Source organism: Protobothrops mucrosquamatus, unplaced genomic scaffold (assembly GCF_001527695.2).
Source record: "Protobothrops mucrosquamatus isolate PMUCROS unplaced genomic scaffold, P.Mucros_1.0 scaffold2060, whole genome shotgun sequence".
NCBI lineage: Eukaryota > Metazoa > Chordata > Lepidosauria > Squamata > Viperidae > Protobothrops > Protobothrops mucrosquamatus.
This window is the reverse complement of record NW_015388165.1, coordinates 90,091-110,265: the sequence shown is the minus strand read 5'-3', so window position 1 is coordinate 110,265 and position 20,175 is coordinate 90,091. Positions and strand designations below refer to the sequence as shown.

Below are 20,175 nucleotides of genomic sequence, written 5' to 3'. Positions count from 1 at the left end.
GTATTTTCTTTCCCAATGTCCCTTGACATTGAGTTCTAAGTTTGCAAAAGTACAGTATTTCCCTGGAAACAGATCATGAAAATCAGTTAGAATTTACTTTTCAGTAGACACATACAGAAAGAAGAATCCAGTATATTCAATTTTTCAAGTTATCCTATACAAATATACAGTATTCGCATTTAAAAATAAATACTTTTGCACACAAAATACTTTTGAAATGGCTTACAGATAAATAACACACAAACGTTAAGTTACCACAATTTGTTTAAAAGACAAAAAAATAAAAATGTTAATCTGTGATAAAAACTGTTTTGAAGTAAATATAAAGCTTGGTTCCCTGTGTTTTCAAAGGCATGCCATTCTAGTTTTCTTCTCTGCAATGCAGAAATTGCCTTCTTTTGTAATATTTTTTCCACATCCTAAAAGTTGAGAGCCTGGGATTTCCTAGTGGTGTCTCATTCAACATTAATCAGGTCTCATGTCATCAGTGCCCACCCCCTCAAAAATTATTCCCTATTTCTAAACGTACATCCTTTTCCCCAGCCTGAACTTTCCACTATTCCTAACAAGCCAAAACAACAGCAAAAAGCTAAGTGATAAAATAAAACTTGGAAGGAAAACTCAACACTTTCAATTTATTATTTATTCAAATCAAATGCTAAAGTCAATGTCTGCATTCATAAAGCAGGCTTATTATACCATTGATTCTTAGGCCCTAAACCAGGGGTAGGCAACCTCGGCTCTTTTATGACTCGTGGACTTCAACTCCCAGAATTCCTGAGCCAGCATGGCTCAGCTTGGAAACCTCTCCCTTTCCCCTCAGCATGGCTGGCTCAGGAATTCTGGGAGTTGAAGTCCACGAGTCATAAAAGAGCCGAGGTTGCCTACCCCTGCCCTAAACTAAACAATCCGCCCATATGCTTAGGCCCCTCCCATCTCAATCAGGTCAGTACCATTCCAACGTTATCTCACGGGGGGGGGAGCGAACAAAACATCCCCTAACAACGGCAGCGAATATACAAAGGAAGTTCCTATTAACTTATAGCTTCAGAAATAGCAAATATTCTCAACTCTATCTGCACCGAAAACTTATCGGATAAAAAAACTTACACCGGGAGAGCCACTATTTTCTCCCCCCCCCCCGCCAAAAAATAGAGACATAGAACTGTCCATCACGGCCCACTGTGAGGTGAGAAAGCGTCAACGGTCCAAAATTCGCCTTTTAAGCTTCAAAGGCAGCCAAGATGGCGGCGGGCGATTGAGCGCCAAATTCCCTCTCAGCGCCTGCGCGGAGGATCCGCCGGCGCGTGGCGCCGCCGCGGCTTTAAAACTTTTTATCCCTTATTACCACTTCTACCCACCGCGGCGTGGAATGAACCCATCATGCCGTTGGCCGTGCGAGGTCAGAGAGCTGTGGCACTGCTGCACTTCCTCTGCTTCCTCTGGGCAATCTTCGCTCTGACTCAAAATTTGGGGTTGCCTAAGTCGGTCCGGAAAGTGCACGACGATAGTTATGGCGGCCAATGGAAATACCTGACCTTCCTCAACCAGGTAGGCGCGCGAAACGACAAGCGTGCTGCGCCTGCCCAAATTAATCTTAGCCCTTCGCACGTGGCGGAGGGGAGGGTTTTGGGGAGGGTGAGCCAATGAGAGCGAGGCTAGGCGGGGCAAGACGAGAGGGAGCTTAAAGGATCAGTTTAGTATAGGTCAGGGGTAAGCAACCTTGGCTCTTTTATGACTCGTGGACTTCAGCTCCCAGAATTCCTGAGCCAGCATGGCTGGCTCAGGAATTCTGGGAGCTGAAGTCCACGAGTCATAAAAGAGCCAAGGTTGCCTACCCCTGGATAGGTGAAGCCAAATCCTGGAGGATCCTTTCTTGGATCTACTTGTGGATTATAATGCAGGTGACCCCCTTGATAAATCTGACGAGAGTTGGGCTATACAATTCCCAGCCAACGGCCGTTCTGGCTGGGAATTCTGGAAGTTACAGTCCAGAACATGTGGAAGTTAACAGGCAGAGCAAAGAGTCTCTAAATCAGATTCCCGAACATGGTGCCCTCAGAAACAACCAAAGAAAATCCGTCCCAGCCCAAGTCTCCATCGTTGCAGCCAATAGTGACTAGGAATTTTGCGAGAAGTGATTTTTTTTGGCAATACTGAGTGATGGGATGGAATAAAAACTCAGGTTGGATTCATTTGTAGTGCACTTATAAGTAAGCATTTGAGTTTATTCTTTAATTCTTTGATGTCCTTCTGTGTACCTCTCACTCAACATCCTTAATGGATTTTTCCCCATATTGTGCTGTTAGGGACTAATTGATGGTATGTGTGTTAGAAGAACTTACGGTATGTTACCATGGCTCCTTATCTCTTTCTGCTGCTAAAATCAGCCTGCCAGAATAACCATTGGGCTTGCCTATAAAAATTGCTGCATTGCTTTTCCACAAACGTTTCTGCAGGATTTTCAGGATTTACAAACATCATGGGAACCCACGTCTCCCTTTGGGACTAGATCAGTTGTAAAGCAATTATTTCTCTAATATGGATCCTCTGCTAAATGCTCAGACCGTCTTTATCTACATAAAAATAAGGTGAACTTGAGGCTTTTGCCTTGGTACTTCTGGGTGCAAGAGATCAGAGACTCATGGGAACCTGCTAGCTTTCAACTAGAAATTAATTGTTGATCCCCTTCAGTTGTTGCTGAGTTACTTTTGCCACAAAACTGGAAATTCTATGAACTGCAGTCCCAAAATGTCTGCAGAGCACTAGGTGAGGAGTAATTGATTTAGATGTACCGTAGATTCACAGTTCTCACTTTTGAGGTCTTTTCAAGTACCTGGTATAGTATACTGAAGAAATCTAGATTAAGGGACTTAGATAGAAGAGGTAAAAATATCCCAAGTCATGGCTTTTTACTTTAAATTTTATTCTTGGATAATAAATAATGGAAAGAAAATGTATGTTCCACCTTGAATATAACTTCTTTGAATTCATAGCTTCTACAGACATTGCTGTACTTATTATGTGTCACAATTGATGCTGTAGCCCTGTTTGTCCCTTCCCAAGAAAAGAAAGTATCGTCTATGGTGCTGCCTATTAGAGATTTCATCTTCTCTGCATATGTATTCCCTGTTGGCTTAGTAAGTAATTACAACATCTGCTATTATTCAAATAATCCATACTGTACTATAATTCCATTAGGTTGAGTCAGATTTGCTTAAAGCAGAGGTGGGGAATGACGGTCCCTTTATGACTTGTGGACTTCAACTCCCAGAATTCCTGAGCCAGGAATTCTGAGAGTTGAAGTCTACAAGTCATAAAAGGGCCATCGTTCCCCACCCCTGGCTTAAACGTTCATGAAATTTTAGATGGTTTTCTTAAAAACCACATGATCCTTTCCATAATCTCACAGTAAAAAAGTATACCCATTTGCTTACTGATAAAATCAACAGAAGCAACATTAATTTCTCAATGGTAACTTCATCATTATGGACTGGTTATGGACTTGGGCACTCTCTTACTCCTAGGAAGGAAGCAATTGCAAACCATTTCTGAAAATGTTGCCAGAATTTGAGGGACTGCCCAAGCAGTTGCCAGGAATCAACACTGACTAAAAAGCATAAAAATGTATCAATGGCTAGACTTTTTATAATATTTCTGGCATCTAGCAGTAAAGATATAATCATGTTAAAGTTACACAATATTTAGTTTGATTCTTTAAGGCAATAGAGTTGCTCTGAAATTGAGAATGAGTGGGCTTATAAATTAAACAACTAACAATTTAGCAAACTGATATGCCACCTGACTCCCTGTGACTTTACATGTGCAGATACAATTGTATGTTGCACTGCATGATCCAGAATATGTTTGAAGGTTTAGTTTTTAATCAGTGTTTATCTGGTGAAATTAAAACAATAACCCTCTTATGTTCATACAAGTACAAAGACAGTTTGTAAGATGGTGACTACCAGATTTCTAAAAATGTTCCAACATTTTAGGTTCTCAATAATGTTCAGATGTTTTCTCTCAGTTTGTAGCTATTGCTTTCTGGGGCCTTTATGCAATTGACAGAGAACTTGTGTACCCTAAAGAACTGGATGAGATTAATCCGGATTGGCTTAATCACACTATGGTAAGTATTTGACGCTTAGTGTCTTCTTTTGGCACATGCAGTTTGTTATGAATTGGATGATCGGTCGTACCTCAAGGACTATCTGTATTCACATAGGCTTTTCAAAAGGATCGCTATAATTTGACAGGATGTTCTGCTTTCAGAGTAGAAAAAATATCTTGAAAGTATTTTTCTTGCAAAAATGTTGGAACAGAATAGCAATAGCACGTAGACTTATATACCACTTCATGGTGCTTTACAGCCCTCTTTAAGCGGTTTACAGAGTCAGCATATTGTCCCCAACACTCTGGGTCCTCATTTTACTGATGGAAGGCTGAGTCAACCTTGAGCCAATCAGAATCGAACTCCAGGCTGTGATCAGAGTTTGCCTGCAATACTGCATTCTAACCACTATGCCACCATACCTCCTAGTGATCTGAAACCAGAATAAGAAATAATGCGATTGATTTTGTTTCCCTACATCAGGGGTAGGCAACCTTGGCTCTTTTATGACTCGTGGACTTTAACTCCCAGAATTCCTGAATTCCATGAATTCCAGAATTCATGGCTGGCTCAGGAATTCTGGGAGTTGAAGTCCACGAGTCACAAAAGAGCCAAGGTTGCCTACCCCTGCCCTACATCATACTTTTATGTTCTGCTTTTGCTTTTTAGCACACTACTATCCTGCCACTGCTTTTCATAGAGCTGGTTATATGTTCACATAAGTATCCTCCTAGATGGAAAGGAATATTGGGACTTGGCATCTTTGCAGCTGTATACCTAACATGGTAGGTATTCAATCTTGTTTGAGAAATTTATTTGAATTTAAAACATTTTTATTCATTTTGTTCAGATGTTTCTTTTGTATTAACTGGAAGAAAAGGAGGAAAGGAAGGGAAGAGAGGGGAGGAGAGAAGGAGAAGGATAGAAGAGAAGTAATTGCTTCTCTGAAACAATTATGTAATTCTTCTAGAATATTTAAAAATCACTATACAAGTTTGGAGGCAAAATTACAACAATAATATATATTGTTTCAATACTGCTTATTTATTTATTTATCATAAACCTGGTACCTCAATTTCTCATGGACTATGGAACCAGTAGCATTCAGATATTGCTGACTTCAAGTAGCCGAAATCTATCTTTCACTACAGTAATGGAAGTTGGAAAACGTAGTTCAGTAGTAGTATCTGGAAGATAACAGATTTGCCATTATGAAGTAGTCATTGTCAGACATTTTGTGTCCTACTGATTTAAATGGGAGAGTTAAGAACATTTCATTTTTCCTCATATAAACGGAGCTTTTCAAAGACCTCGCCTTGGAGATCACATTGTAGATTTTTAATTATATCCAACTTAGTGTAATATTAACTTTTGTATTGGTAAGTATTAGCCAATGGAAATATTTTCAGGCAACCTCGAAACAGGTGCAATATTTAACCTGTTTGGCTTCCTGTATTTCATTATGATGTTTACCTTGCTTTGTTTTAGGATAATTTGGATACATCATGTAGCTGGGATTTGGGCTTATCCAGTTTTAGGAGTGCTTGGTCTACTTGGAAAGGCGATATTTCTCTCCATTGCTGTAGGCATAATGTTCATCTTCTACTTCGTTGGGGAGCACCTAACAAAATGGTTGTGGGGTAAATTATGCTCTTTTTTTGTCTTTTTCTACATTTTCAGTCTGCTTACACTTTTCCAGGAGGTAATGTGTTCATGAGAGAAGCATTTTTCATTTTGTTTTTCAGTAAGAGAGAATCTTGTAATAGTCATAATGATTACCAGTGCAATCCAAGGTGCTAATTACCATCTCTGTAGCTCTTCAAGACATAAGGTTTGATTACTTGAGGGACTGCTCTCTTTTAGAGTTACTACCTGTGCCATCTGGCAATCAATATGCTTTGATTAAGTGATGACATCTGATGGAACTCAGGAAATAGGCCTTCTCTGTCCTAGCAGTTGCCCTCTGAAATAACATCCTTTTAGAGTCTCTGCCTTAATTTTATTAGACAAGCCCTTAAGAGTTGCTCTTTTCCTAGACCAGGGTTTTTCAACCTTTTTCACCCATTGTACCACTTTTAGGATATGGCACTATCCGAGTACCACCAGTCGCCTAGCAAGGTGTCAAAAACTTGATGACCCCCTCCCCAAAAAGGAAAAAAGTGATAAAGTGATCAAGTACAGGTAGTCCTCGACTTACAACAGTTCGCTTAGTGACTGTTCGAAGTTACAATGGCACTGAAAAAAGTGCCCCCCAAGCCACAGCTGAGCAAGACACCTGCCTGCCCACCTGGCGGCACTCTTCCTCCTGTCCGAGGTTTCCATTGTTGTGAGCATTTCTGTTGAGGATTGGCAGCGGGGGTGGGGTGGGGGGTGTTTGGTGTTTATTCCCCCCGTCTGCTGGGTGGTTGCAGCAGGTTTTGATGACAAAAAAAAAAAAGGAAAAAATTGATAAAGTACAGGTAGTCCTCGACTTACAACAGTTCGAAGTTACAATGGCACTGAAAAAAGTGCCCCCAAGCCACAGCCGAGCAAGACACCTGCCTGCCCGGCGGCGCTCTTCCTCCTGTCCGAGGTTTTCATTGTGAGCATTTCTGTTGAGGATTGGCAGCGGGGGTGGGGTGGGTGTTTGGTTTTTATTCCCCCCGTCTGCTGGGTGGTTGCAGCAGGTTTTGGTCACTTCACATGGCCCTGGGACACTGTGACCATCATAAATATGAATCAGTTGCCAAGCATCTGAATGTAAATCACAAGACCCTGGAGATGCTGCAACATTCCAGCTGATCGGTGCTTCTTCTGGGCTCACCAGAAGCACCAGGATCAGTGCTGCTTTCCAGCTGAAGCCTGGCACTGATCCTGGTGCTTCCACTGAGCCCTGACAGTCCCGAAGAAGCGCTGATCCTGGCACTTCCGCTGAGCCCTGACAGCCCTGCAGCTCCAGCCATCTCTCGCTCAGGCTTGTGCGGTGCTGCCACCGGTTCAGCTCATTCCCCTCCCCCACTACCACTTTTCTAGGATGGTCGCGTACCACCTGCCAGGTGCCAATGTACCACAGGTGGTACTCGTACCACTGGTTGAAAAGCCCTGTCCTAGACCAGTGTTGGCAAATCTTTTGGGCTCAGCATGTCAAAGATGCCAAAAATGCCTATCTTGACTCTATTGGTATGTGTGTCTCTCTCACACATACCCGAACAAAAGAGAAACAATTCTCTATCACCCCTTTACCATTTAGATCACCCTGAACAACACCATTCGGTGGCAGTGCCGAGGCTGGGCCTAAAGTAACTTCCAAGGGGTCTGGAGGCTGCATGAGGGTGCACCCCATTCTCATGCAACCTCCGCAGCCTCTGAAAATCGAGAATGATGTTTGCTTTCAAGAATAGTTGTCGGATGTTAGTGCATGCTGGCTTGTCACCAAAATGTAAGGGCGCGTCACCTTTGAGAGGTTTGCTATAGGTTTGCCATCACTGTCCTAAACCTGGACTAGACTGTCCTGGATTAGAATGGGTGGCAGACCCCTTGTGATTATGTGGTCGTTTCTCCAGACACTCTTTTTATACTATTGTATTTAATTTAAATTCTTTTAAATTTTATATATTGTACACCACCAAAAGTTCACAGTTGATCTGGGTAGCTTTTTAATTTAATAACATTTTTAAAAATTAAAATGGATGGGTTAGGACTTTCAGCTACCTACAGTTTTCTATTAAATATGCAATGGTTTGGCTAACACCCCATCTTCAATTATACAGATTTCACTTTCCTGGCTCTTTCAAAATCACCCTAAATTCAGTGTGCACTAGGACCTTGGAGAAGACCACATCCTTCCCTAACTGTTAATGTTGCAACGGGTGGCTATCACGGAAAGAGTCCCCTTCTCTGAAGGGTTTTCTTTGGAGAGACCCCTTAGCATCCTCAGTGAATGTACTTAGAGGCCAGGCTTCCTTTTCTGGTAGGCATTTAATTTTTAATATTTTCACTAGTTTACATAAATATTTTTGAAGTATAAAAGGACCCAGTTTATCATGAGCAGCTTAGCCAAATGCAGTCCTTGTATATTACAGCAATTGGAAGAAGGAAAAGTTTAGCCATAACTTTGCAAGGATCTCTTCATATATAGAAGGAATTATGTCGGGAGGGCTTTATATCTATGCCACAGTGATGTAAATGACTATGCTAAGTTTATTTTATTTATTTATCAATTTTAAAAGTTTGCAGAACAGCCAAATATTTTAACGTTCTGTTTATCTTTTATTCCCTGCAGCAAAGGGTAGAAAGAAGTGCATGTAGAGAAGACCCCCAAGGATGACATCAGTTCATTAAAAGGGCAAGCTCACCTATGGAATACAGTGCAACTTGAACATAGAAAACATTATAGATTGTAATTGGTTCTTAATGTTTACAGGAAAAATAACATCTTTTCAATCCCATCATTTGGAGCAGAAGTGAAGAATCTTGGGTCTTCCAGATGTTGTTGATATACCATTCCCAGCAATGCCAGTTGCCATACCATGGTTTCAAGAAATGGGGATTGGTTTAATCAACAACAGTTTGCAAGATCACAAGCTCTCTATCCCCCACCCTCTGGAACGAACTACCCCCCGAGATCCGGACGATTCCGGATCTCTTAACCTTCCGCCGCGCCCTCAAGACATGGCTTTTTCAACAAGCGGGCCTGACCTAAGGTGAGTTTTAAATAGGGACAATTTTTAAACAATTTTAAAGAGCCACAGCTACCAATATTTGGATTTTAATTGGTTTTTAGCAGGGGANATAATAATAATAATAATAATAATACAGTAAAAAGCTATCCAGGTAGAAAAAGAAAAATGGCAGAAAAGAAGGATGTGATAGCAAGACTATCCCTGAATACAGATAATGGGGTTGTGTGCCTATGAGAGTAATCAGAGAAGTGATTCTACAAATAAGATTATTTCATTAATAGTGTCAGCAAACGAAGCACTTTACATCTCAAGTTTCTGTTTTATTTTTTTAATAGGCTAAAAATGAAAAATTGCATAAAACATGCCTTTGGGGAGAACAGTTGTCTCCCCAGCCAACCCAAGAGTCACACAGTAGTAAATAGAATCTTTTACCCAATTTCTCTATAAATAGCTGTCCGAAGAGAGCGCTTGCTCTTGGCATCGTAATCATCAGGTTTAAGCAATAAAATAAAAGAGGCTTTTGGTTAGCTACTTTATCCTTCCCTGCCCTGGAAGTTAAAAAATGCTGGGTGTTTTTTTTTTGAAACAGCAGCGCATGAATCTTTATCTGGGATATCTTCTGACTTTAAAAAAAAAAATACAGGTAGTCCTCGAGATATAACAGGTCACTTAACAACTGTTCAAAGTTACGACAGATGCCCCCAAATTACATATGACTCTGTTGCAAAGTTACAACTGCTGCAGCGCCCCGTGGTCGTTCGCCCTTATGATCTCCATGCCACCCTGCCAGGACCCTGCAGTGCTTGGGCCTGCTCCCCAGACCTCTTGGAAGCAGCCGTTATTTTCAGTGGGAAATGACAGCTGCTTCCAGAGCTTTTTGCTCCAATCAGCTGGCCATCAGGAGATCGTTCTTGCTCGGCTTTGGGAAGTCAGCCCCTGCTTGCAAAAGCAGCAGCTTCAGGACAAGCGTTCCAAAACCTCCCCCTTGCTTTAACCCCCTCCCCGCCCCCCAGAAAGCCACATTTCTTCACAAAACAAAAAAAGCTGGGGGGGACAGACTTGTTGACTTTTCTCCCCCCCCAAACTCTTTGCCTTTGCCCTTCAACCTCTATCACTTTCAAAGACCCCCTTGAAGTGGAAAGGAAAGGAAGGAAGCAAGCAAAGAAAAATCTGCAGCTTTTTGCCTTCAGGAACTGAAGGGAAAAAAAGTTTGCCACAGCCATGGCAAAATATGGGTCCTAAAGGGAGTCAAGGCGGGCTCTTTGCTGCCCATTTGACACCCTTTAGAACCCAGCTTCCTCCGTGACCATTTGCTGCATGTTTCTGCTTTAGCCGATTTTGCTTTGGGACTTTTTTCTTCAGATCCTGTAGTCTGGAAAAAGGTTATCTTTCTTTGCTTGATTCCTTTCCTCTACTCTTCAGCCTGGGGTCAAGATAAATAACTTGCAGATTTTGTCACGCTCTTTCAAGGCATGCAGTAATACAGCAAATGAAGTTTTAAAAAAGGATAGTTTTTAAAAAGGCTAGCGATTGGAGGGCAGAGAGTTAAGGTTAGGGTTAGGGTTATCATTAGGATTATCATGACTCTCACGCTGCTATCATGTCACCACTGGTTCTTTTCTGCACTAGACCAGACATACCCAGTTCCTGCAACCATTCATACATTTTATTCTCCAGTCCCCTAGTCATCTTTATTGCTGTTCTTTCTAGAATCTTGACATCTTCTTTTGGACAATGGTGACCAAAACTGGACACAGTATTCCAAGTATGGTCTTACCAATGCAGTATAAAGTTCATGTGATTTTGATACTGTCCCTCTGTTAATGCAGCCTACAGCTGCATTGGCTTTTTTGACACCTGCAGCACACTGCTGGCTCATACTGAAGTGGATATCCACTAGGACAGGGGTAGGCAACCTTGGCTCTTTTATGACTCGTGGACTTCAACTCCCAGAATTCCTGAGCCAGCCATGGGAGTTGGGAGCTGAAGTCCACGAGTCATAAAAGAGCCAAGGCTGCCTACCCCTGCACTAGGACATCTAGATTCTTATTTGCCTATACAAATCTACATTTGCCTATTTTGACTTGTATTCCTAATCTGTCTTTTGCGGTACTGTTTTTGTTAGACAGGACTGTTTTTTCCTTTTGTATAAAGACAGGTGCAAAGAATGAATTAAGTAGGTCCGCTTTCTCCCTGCTCCTTGTTATCTCCTTACCATCTTCTCCCATTAGCGGACCAATTATTTCCTTGATTTTTTCTTGTTATTTACATATTGAAAGAAACTTTAAATTATTTTGTTGGCGAGTCTTAGTTCATTCTGGGCCTTAGCTTTCCAGACTTCATCTTTGCAGATTTGTGTTTGCTTAAATTCTGCTTTAGTTATGTGTCCCTCTTTCCATTTTTTATACTTGTCTATTTTGTCTTTCAGTTTATTTGAGAGTTATTTATGCAGCCATGCTGGTTCCGTCAGGGATCTCTTATTTTTCTTTCCTAGTGGTGTTGTGCTAGACTAGGGTTTTATAATCTCATTTTTCAAAATTCCTCAAGCTTCTTGAGTTGTTTTCCCCTTTAAGATTTTTCATCTTGCTTCCTACAACTTCTGTTTTGTATTTTAGTTCCCCTTCTTTTTTACCACTTTTTACTCTAAAGCCCTTCGGATAAGCCGAGCCAGTTGATTTCCAAAAACGTTTTTTCCCGGGTTTTGTGAGATATAACGCATCTCCTGCCAGAAGCCCTTCATATAGATATTGTAGACCATGGTCTAGGACAATGGTGGCGAACCTATGGCACGGGTGCCCTCTCTGTGGGCACGTGCGCCATCGCCCCAGTCCTAAGCCTTCAGCTGGGTTTTATAAAACTTTTTCGCTTTAAGCCTCCGCAGCCATGTGCAAAAAAAAAAGAAGGTTCAATCAGTCAATTTCAACTTCTCGCAGGAAAAAAAAGATCTTGCAAAGTTGGAATTGATTGATTGAACTTTTTAGTCCCACCCAGTCTGCCATTACCACTGCAGCCACACCCACCCAATGGGCCACGCCCACCCAATGGGCCACACCCAGCCAATGGGCCACACCCACCCAGCACTCAACGATGCATAAGTGGGTTTGGGGTTGCAGTTTGGGCACTCAGTCTCTAAAAGTTTCACCATCACTGGGCTAGGAATACAAAATTCTCTTGACAGCAGCATCCAGTGATTTATTTCAAAAATTCTTGTTCCTTCATTCGGTGTTTACCTTTTGTTGGGAATACAGAAAAAAACACCACCTTTGCTCCCATTTCTTTGACTTTTATGCTTAGATGTTCATAATCTCTTGATATTTTCAGGTTCTTTGTTGTATCTTTCATCCCCACAGGGAAGAGGAGAAAGGGATAATAATCTGTTGGTTTAATTGTTTTAGTAAGTCTCTTAATTGTTTTCCCTACTGTTGTTCAGTTTGGTTGCAATCTATTTCAATTAGTTTGCATTTTAATAATCTTAAAGATGCAGAAATATGAATTAATAATAATAATAATAATAATAATTTAAAGATATAATTAGAAAATTTCAAATATTTTTTCTTTAAAAGATGTAAAGGTTAAAAAATTATATAAAATTTTAAAAATTATAAAAAATTATAAAATTCTAAACCTAACAGTTTTAATTTCAAAGTTTAAATTAAAAATTGTTATTTGTTTTTTTATGAAGTTTGGATTTACAGAGAGTTTTAACCTCTTGAGGTTAATGCGGAAACAATACTTAAAAGTTAGTCCTCAGCTGCACTCGTGGCTAGTGTTGAAATGACAGTTTGCCTGTCTCACAGCTGCCATTCTCAGCTGTTGGTCTACATTTCACACAGTCTACTTTTTGACGACATTTCTTCTCCCTCCCCACCACTTTGTCTTTCCTTTTATTTAAGTTTACTCAACTTTTATAAATATCCTCTCTTTTTTTTTCTTCCTCTCTGAATGCCTTTTGGGCCAATGTCATCCCTTTGTTGCTTGTCTGCTACTACTTATTCCTCTGCAATTTGCCCTCGAGCCATTTGGGTGCTTCTGGCCACCCGGTTTCAGTTTCACACCCCATTATAGTTATGTCAGCTTGTGGTTGTGGCTTGCTGGTTGCTAATGCTTGCTGTTTGTGCTTGCTCGCTGCTGTTCACCATTACTGCCACCATCTATCCCCCACCCTCCTCCTTTTTCTTTCTTCTGTCCTCCTGCTCGCTCTTCCCCTCTTTCTTCTGCTTTTATTTCTTTAGCTCCCACTTAACTTTGCTCAAACTTCGTCTCTTTCCCACCGCCATAAAGTGCTGCCTCCATCATGGCCGCCCAAGTCCAAGCCCCTCCCCCCCCCAAAAAAAAGTGGCTTTCTGGGGGAACAGAGGAGGCTAAAGCAAGAGAAATGTTTTGGTAAATTTGTCCTGAACCAACTACCTTTGCAGCTTTTCCAAAGCCTAGCAAAAGCCAGGAGAAGATTTGCCATCTCCCAAGACCAGTCTAAGGAACCAGCCCTTGTTTTGCCCGAGAAAGGTAAGGGCACCTTGGCAGGAGGAAAGGCAGCATCAGAACCAAAAAGTTTCTCACTGGCACGACAGCTGTGCAGCCAACATGTGCAAGCCAGCAAGAGACACTGGGAAAGAAGAACAAGCCACATTCCTCGTTCCCTTCCGGAAGCAAGCACCATTTTGAAGGGCTCACATTTCATTACGGCTACTCTGAAAATGGCACTAGCTTTTGGACTAGAGACACCAAGGGACAAGGCTCTAATTCCCAATGTGTCAGAACTTCCAGATGGATGTCTATGTTAAAAAGTGAGGGAGTGATTGGTGGGAAGGAATATGTGGGACCCTAAGGGTGGGGAGCAGAGATGGGGTGCCTCTGGGAGTGGGGGAGGCCTTGGGAGGCCCAAGGCAGATGGGTTTGTGTCTACACTAGGCCTCCCAAAATGTCTCCCCACCCCAAGACACCCCATGCTCCACTTAATAGACGTTCGTTTAACAATTGCACCAGGGACAGCAGGGATAGCTGATCATTAGTAGAGGCTGCTCATTTAATGTAACCTGACTTTCAATATTCAATACAATACAATCAAAATACAAAGTAAATAGCGGGAAAGATGGAAAAGGGAGTAGAGAAGTGAGGTGAGAAGGAAAAAGGGGAAAAAAGGCATTGACTTCCTTTGGTGCAATAGAGTATCAACTTCAACTTTTTACTTTTACAAAATAATATAAACTAGCCATTTCAATAACATTAAATCTATCTAATTGGTAAAGCCCACAATCAAAATTTCATTTTTTTTCCCACCTCAAGCACAAAATCTAGAAGAGGTTTCCACGTGGCAAAAGTATTCACATTTTTTTTCTTTAATCAGTACATTCAGTTTAGCCATCTCTGCTAGCTCCATCAGTTTTTGCAACCATTCGTCCATTGTAGGAATCGATGTGGTCTTCCGTTTCTGAGCGTAGAGTAATCTTGCTGCTGTCAACATATATAATTTTCATCCGTAATGAACAGACTCCATTACAGTTCTAACTCAAAGATTACCTGTACAGCTTGTTTCCTGTGGTTTCAAGGATAAAGTAGATGCTTGGAACATTTTAATGTTTTATATTCTTTTAAATATGGGCAAGCCTATGGACAACCTCAAAATACGGTTTTAGATAAATAAAAATGATATGTATAGGAATGAGCACAGATCATAAACCTAATGTTTCCAAATGTAAATCGGTAATAGGAAGTCAGGAATCTACAATTCCTGCTTTTTTCTTAATTGCAATGTGTTTTAGTTTCTCTAAGATTGGCAGGGTTTTGGAAAATTTCTACAGAGCAATCCATTTTTTTTCTTTTTTTATTAAAACTATGCAAACTTATTGTCAGAATTAAGTTAGAGTGCAATTTTCAAATGTCAGGCTTAACAAACAGTCATATTTGTTAATGGAAAACAAAATGCTTATGAAATAATTCTTTTAGTGCAATATATACAGAGCTTTCTATTTATTTTCAATAGTGGCAAGAGGGAAGTGCTATATTTTATGTACTGCAAAACCACATATTTAATGTCACGATTATTTCCTCTGATTTTGTTCCATGATGTTAATTAATTCTTGAATACTGAAACAATTTCCTTCCCCAGCACACCATGTATTGTCATGGTGCCCATTATTGTTTTTAGCCATTTTCAGACATGATCTCCTTCATGTACAAAGCAGATGAAAACTAATTAAAAGCCCATTTCTTTACAAACATGTTGGTTAAATATACTCTTTAATAACAGGAAGTGCATAAAATATTGGATACATTTAAAAATATATCATTGTTCTGAACACTTAGAAACCTGACACCTTTTTCATTAATACAAGTGTCGTGTTTAATCATTTTCAAACTTGGCAACTTTAAGATGCTGGCTGGGGAATTCTGGGAGTTGAAGTCCACACATCTTAAAGTTGCCAAGTAATTTTGATTAAAGAGCCCACAGATACAATAGATATAAAAAGTCTACACATCCCTGTAAAAATGCCAGGTTTTTGAGGTGTAAAAAAAAATCAGACCAAGATAAATCATTTCAGAACTCTTTCTGCCTTTAATTAATCTTCTATATAAATAAAAATGTAAATGTTTGTTTGTTCAAAATCTTAAATCTCCGAAAGTTCTTCACCGATTGCTTTGAAATTTTGACACAACATTGCATTCGAATACGCGCGTGTTTTTATATACCTATATTATATAGATGTCACACCTGTGACAGGTAAAAACATGCTTTTTTTGAAAAACAGCGCCATCTGTTGGACGTAAAAGCAACACACGCTTTTACCAGACTGAGCCACAGCAACGCGTGGTCGGCTACATCTAGTATAACATAAAAGCTGTACTATTGATTGATTGATTGTTAAATTTATTTGCCGCCTATCTCAAGAAACTGAAATATTTTAGGGGGGAAACGTAACAATAAAAATGTTGCATAAGTGTGCACACCCTCAAACTAATATTTGTTGAAGCATCTTTTGATTTTATGACAACATTCGGTCTTTTGATGTAGGAACCTATCAGCACAGCATCTCTTGCCTTAAGAATCGTTGGCCATTCTTTCTTGCAAAAGCACTCCAAATCTGTCAGATTGCAAAGGCATCCCTTGGGCACAGCCCTCTTCAGGTCACCCCACAGGTTTTCAGTTGGATTCAGATCTGGCCTCTGGCCGGGTCATTCCAGAACTTTGATCTTTTTCTGGTGAAGCTATTTTGTTGGTATGGAGGTATGCTTTGAGTTGTCCTGTTAAAAGGTGAAATTCCTCTTCAGCATTTTAGCAGAGGCCTGAAGATTTTTTTGCCAAGATTGATTGATATTTGGAACTGTTTATAATTTCCTCCACCTTGATTAAAGCCCCAGTTCCAGCTGAAGAAGCCCCAAAGCATAATGTTGCCAACGCTATGCTTCACTGTGGGCATGATGTACTTTTGGTAATGCCCAGTGTTGGTTTTGCACCAAACATACTTTTTGGAATTTCAGTTTTTCCTATAGCCCTCATAATTGAAATCAGTGTAGGAATTTTGCATTCATATGGATCCAGTCAACTTCCTTTGAAAAATGTTAATGAAATGGATACTTTCTGTTGGATCTCAGATTGAAGGAGATGGTGTCCCCCATTCTCAAACCATTCTTGGAACCAACAGTATTAGACAACCTTTGTCCAATCTCCTAACTATCCTTTTTAAGGAGGTTTATTGACAGGGTGGTTTGCACATAAGTACTGCAGCAGATTTTAGTCCCATGGTGGCGAACCTATGGCACGCGTGCCACAGGTGGCACGCAGAGCCCTCTCTGTGGGCACGTGCGCTGTCGCCCCAGTCCTAGGCCTTTAGTTGGGTTTTATAAAACCTTTTCACTTTAGGCCTCTGCCGCTGTGTGCGGAAAAAAAAGGTTCAATCAATCAATTTTCAACTCGCGGGGAAAAAAAAGATCTCGCAAAGTTGGAATTGATTGATTGAACTTTTTAGTCCCACCCAATCTGCTGTTACCACTGCAGCCACGCCCTCCCAATGGGCCACACCCACCCAATGGGCCACACCCACCCGGCACCCGACGATGCATAAGTGGGTTTTGGGTTGCAGTTTGGGCACTTGGTCTCTAAAAGGGTCGCCATCGCTGTTCTAGTCCTTCATTCCCCTGCATCTCTGTAGGTTTACCAAAATTCTAGTTCTGAGATACTGACTTTTTTCAGGCTCTTAAAAAAAAGAAAAAGAAAAAGGTATGCTATGATGTTTGTAGTTTTCCTAATTATATTTGTTTTCATAAAGGTTTAAGATTAGTTCATCAAAAAAAATTATTTCAGAGGAAAACAAGAGCATCTCTCGTTAGAGAACAAATGGTTTCATAAATTGCATGAATTCCGAAAAAAAAATTATGATTCATTCCTGAGAATGAGTCACTGAGCAAAAGTTCCACAGTGAACAAGCTGTCCTTGAACTGCCTGGTAGTGTTCTTCATTACTGCTACATACTATTGTATCAGATTTTGTTTCCTCTCTAAGTTGACAGAGCTAAACAGTTGAGAACTGCAAATGTTTTTGAAGTCTTAAAGATTTATTGTAGCTACATTGCATTGCTAGAGTATCTTAGGAACAATGGGAGGAATCCAGAACTGTGCTTACTGGTGGAAGAGGCCAGGAAAGCAATCCACACACTTCCTCTTCTTCTTATAACACCATGAGTGAGGCCCAAATCTGGAAAGCTGAGGATCTCTTCAAAAGAGCAAAAGAGGCAAAAATTACATTCAGCCAATTACAGGTAGTCCTTAACTTATGACTGGTTGCTTAGCAACTGGTTGAAGTTACAATAGACCTCCCAAAAGGACTTATGATCCAGTTCCATAGTTCTGATGGCTATTGTTTCCCCAGTGACACCGCCCCCCACTGTCCACATATAGCATCCCATGATCATGATTGTTTTATGACTGCATTTTATGCCCTATAGCAGAGGTCCCCAACCCCCGGGCCGTGGACCAGTACTGGGCCACAGCATGCCAGCGACCGGTCCACACAAACAAAGCCCCATCCACAAGATGCAGGCAGCACACACAACCACGTGCCCTCCGGTCCGTGGAAAAACCTCTCTTCACGGAACCGGTCCCTGGTGCCCAAAAGGTTGGGGACCTCTGCTCTGTGGCATTCTTTTCCTTACAGGCATCAAGCTTACGATCAAAATTGAACACAACATTTCCATTATTGAACAAGAGTTTTAACTGAGTTTTGCCCCATTTTACGACCTTTTTACCTCAGTTGTTCAGCAAATTGCTGCAGTTAAGTGAATCCTATGATTGTTAAGCAAATCCAACTTCCCCCATTGACTTTGCTTGTCAGAAGCTATCTGGAAAGGTTACAAATGGTGATCATGTGACCTCGGGACACTGCAGCCGTCATCAATACATGCCAGTTGCCAAGTGCCTGAATTTTGATCCCATGACTGATGGGATGCTGCAATGGTTGTAGGTGGGTCATAAGTCACTTTTTTCAGTAATAATATGGGTCATAAGTCACTTTTTCCAATAATAATAATAATAATAATAATAATAATAATAATAATAGTAATAATAGTAATAATAGTAATAATAGTAATAGTAATAGTAATAGTAATAGTAATAGTAATAATAAGAATAAAGTTGGAAGGGACCTTGGAGGTCATCTAATCCAACCCCCTGCTCAGGCAGGAAACCCTATACCATTTCAGACAAATGGCTGTCCAGTCTCTTCTTAAAAACCTCCAGTGTTACAGCATTCACAGCTTCTGGAGGCAGTGCCATTGTATATTTGAATGGTCACTAAACAAATGGTTGTCAGTCGAGGACTACCTGAAGTCACAACTATGAGGATCCCTAGAAAGCACTGCCAAGGGTAAGGGATGAGGGGAATGGTAGTTCAGCAATATCTAGTTGCCCATATATTTCCTACCTGTGACTGTTCCATGGGTTTTGTTGAAAGGCCTCTAGATAAGCTTCAGCTGGCATAAACAAATTGCAGTTTCTTATAAGTGTGTGTGTGCGTGTGTGTGTGATGTTTCAACCAACAAATATATATATTAATATTAATATGCATATTAAGAATTATTTCTAAGAAAAATTGGTCAGATTATTGCAAGGGGCCAGCAAAAGATATGCATGCGGATTAATGTAATACAGCTAATTTCTATAACTGAGGAACAGCTTTATCAAAAGGGTGCTTTTGGCGGGTGAATCATGCAATGTGCATATTTCATTTCGGGCACAATGAGTCATTTTTTAATTGAAAGGATGTGTCATCCCCAAACCGAGATAAAAATCCACCAGTTAAGAATGTTATTTGCCACCTACGTAGGACTTTCTGGTCTTCTGTGCATAAACATATGTGAATGCAACCTGTTTTCTCTTTTCACAATGGAACAATTCTAGAGCAATAAGTAATCTAAGGAGGCTGACTGAAGGAATATTCCACCTCAGAAAAAGAAGGTCAATTTGAATTTGACTTCAGAACTAGAAATACCCTCTCCACTCCCCCCCACAAGAGACAAATGTTATGGTCTTCTTAAGCTTTGTAGGCACCATGAATAAGAAGCAGAATAATCCACTGGCTTCCCTTTAATCCAAGATATATTATACTCAAGACAGTTTCCTGATGATGATGATGATGATGATGATGATGATGATGATGATGATGATGATGACAATAACAATAAAAATTGGAAGGGACCTTGGAGGTCATCTAGTCCAACCCCTTGCTCAGGCAGGAAACCCTATACCAGGGTAGGCAACCTTGGCTCTTTTATGACTCGTGGACTTCAACTCCCAGAATTCCTGAGCCAGCTTTGCTGGCTCAGGAATTCTGGGAGTTGAAGTCCACGAGTCATAAAAGAGCCAAGGTTGCCTACCCCTGCTCTATACCATTTCAGACAAATGGCTGTCCAGTCTCTTCTTAAAAACTTCCAGTGTTGGAGCATTCACCACTTCTGAAGGCAGGTTGTTCCACTGGTTAATTGTTCTAACTGTCAGGAAGTTTCTCTTTAGTTCTAGGTTGCTTCTCTCTTTGGTTAGTTTCCATCCATTGCTTCTTGTCCTGCCTTCAGGTGCTTCGGAGAATAGCATGACTCCCTCTTCTTTGTGGCAACCCCTGAGATATTGGAAGACTGCTATCATGTCCCCCCTCGTCCTTCTCTTCATTAGACTAGACATACCCAATTCCAGCAACTGTTCCTTATATGTTTTAGCCTCCAGTCCCCTAATCATCTTTTTTGCTCTTCTCTGTACTCTTTCTAGAGTCTCAATATCTTTTTTACATTGTGGTGACCAAAACTGGATGCAGTATTCCAAGTGTGGCCTTACCAAGGCATTGTAAAGTGGTATTAATACTTATTTATTTATTTATTTATTTATTTAATTTAATTTATATGCCGCCCTTCTCCCGAC

At 40.7% G+C, this 20,175-nt stretch overlaps 1 protein-coding gene across 1 annotated transcript in view; it reads left to right on the top strand.

Annotated features, from left to right (window-relative positions):
• Positions 1-1,383: 1,383 nt before the first annotated feature.
• The window catches only part of LOC107294712 (androgen-induced gene 1 protein-like), a 29,414-nt gene continuing 10,622 nt past the window's right edge, over positions 1,384-20,175 (top strand). The window contains exons 1-5 of the mRNA XM_029285679.1: positions 1,384-1,551; positions 2,997-3,140; positions 4,031-4,132; positions 4,784-4,899; positions 5,603-5,754. Of these exons, the coding sequence (XP_029141512.1) occupies positions 1,384-1,551; positions 2,997-3,140; positions 4,031-4,132; positions 4,784-4,899; positions 5,603-5,754 (682 nt within the window). The remainder of the gene's footprint in view (positions 1,552-2,996; positions 3,141-4,030; positions 4,133-4,783; positions 4,900-5,602; positions 5,755-20,175) is intronic.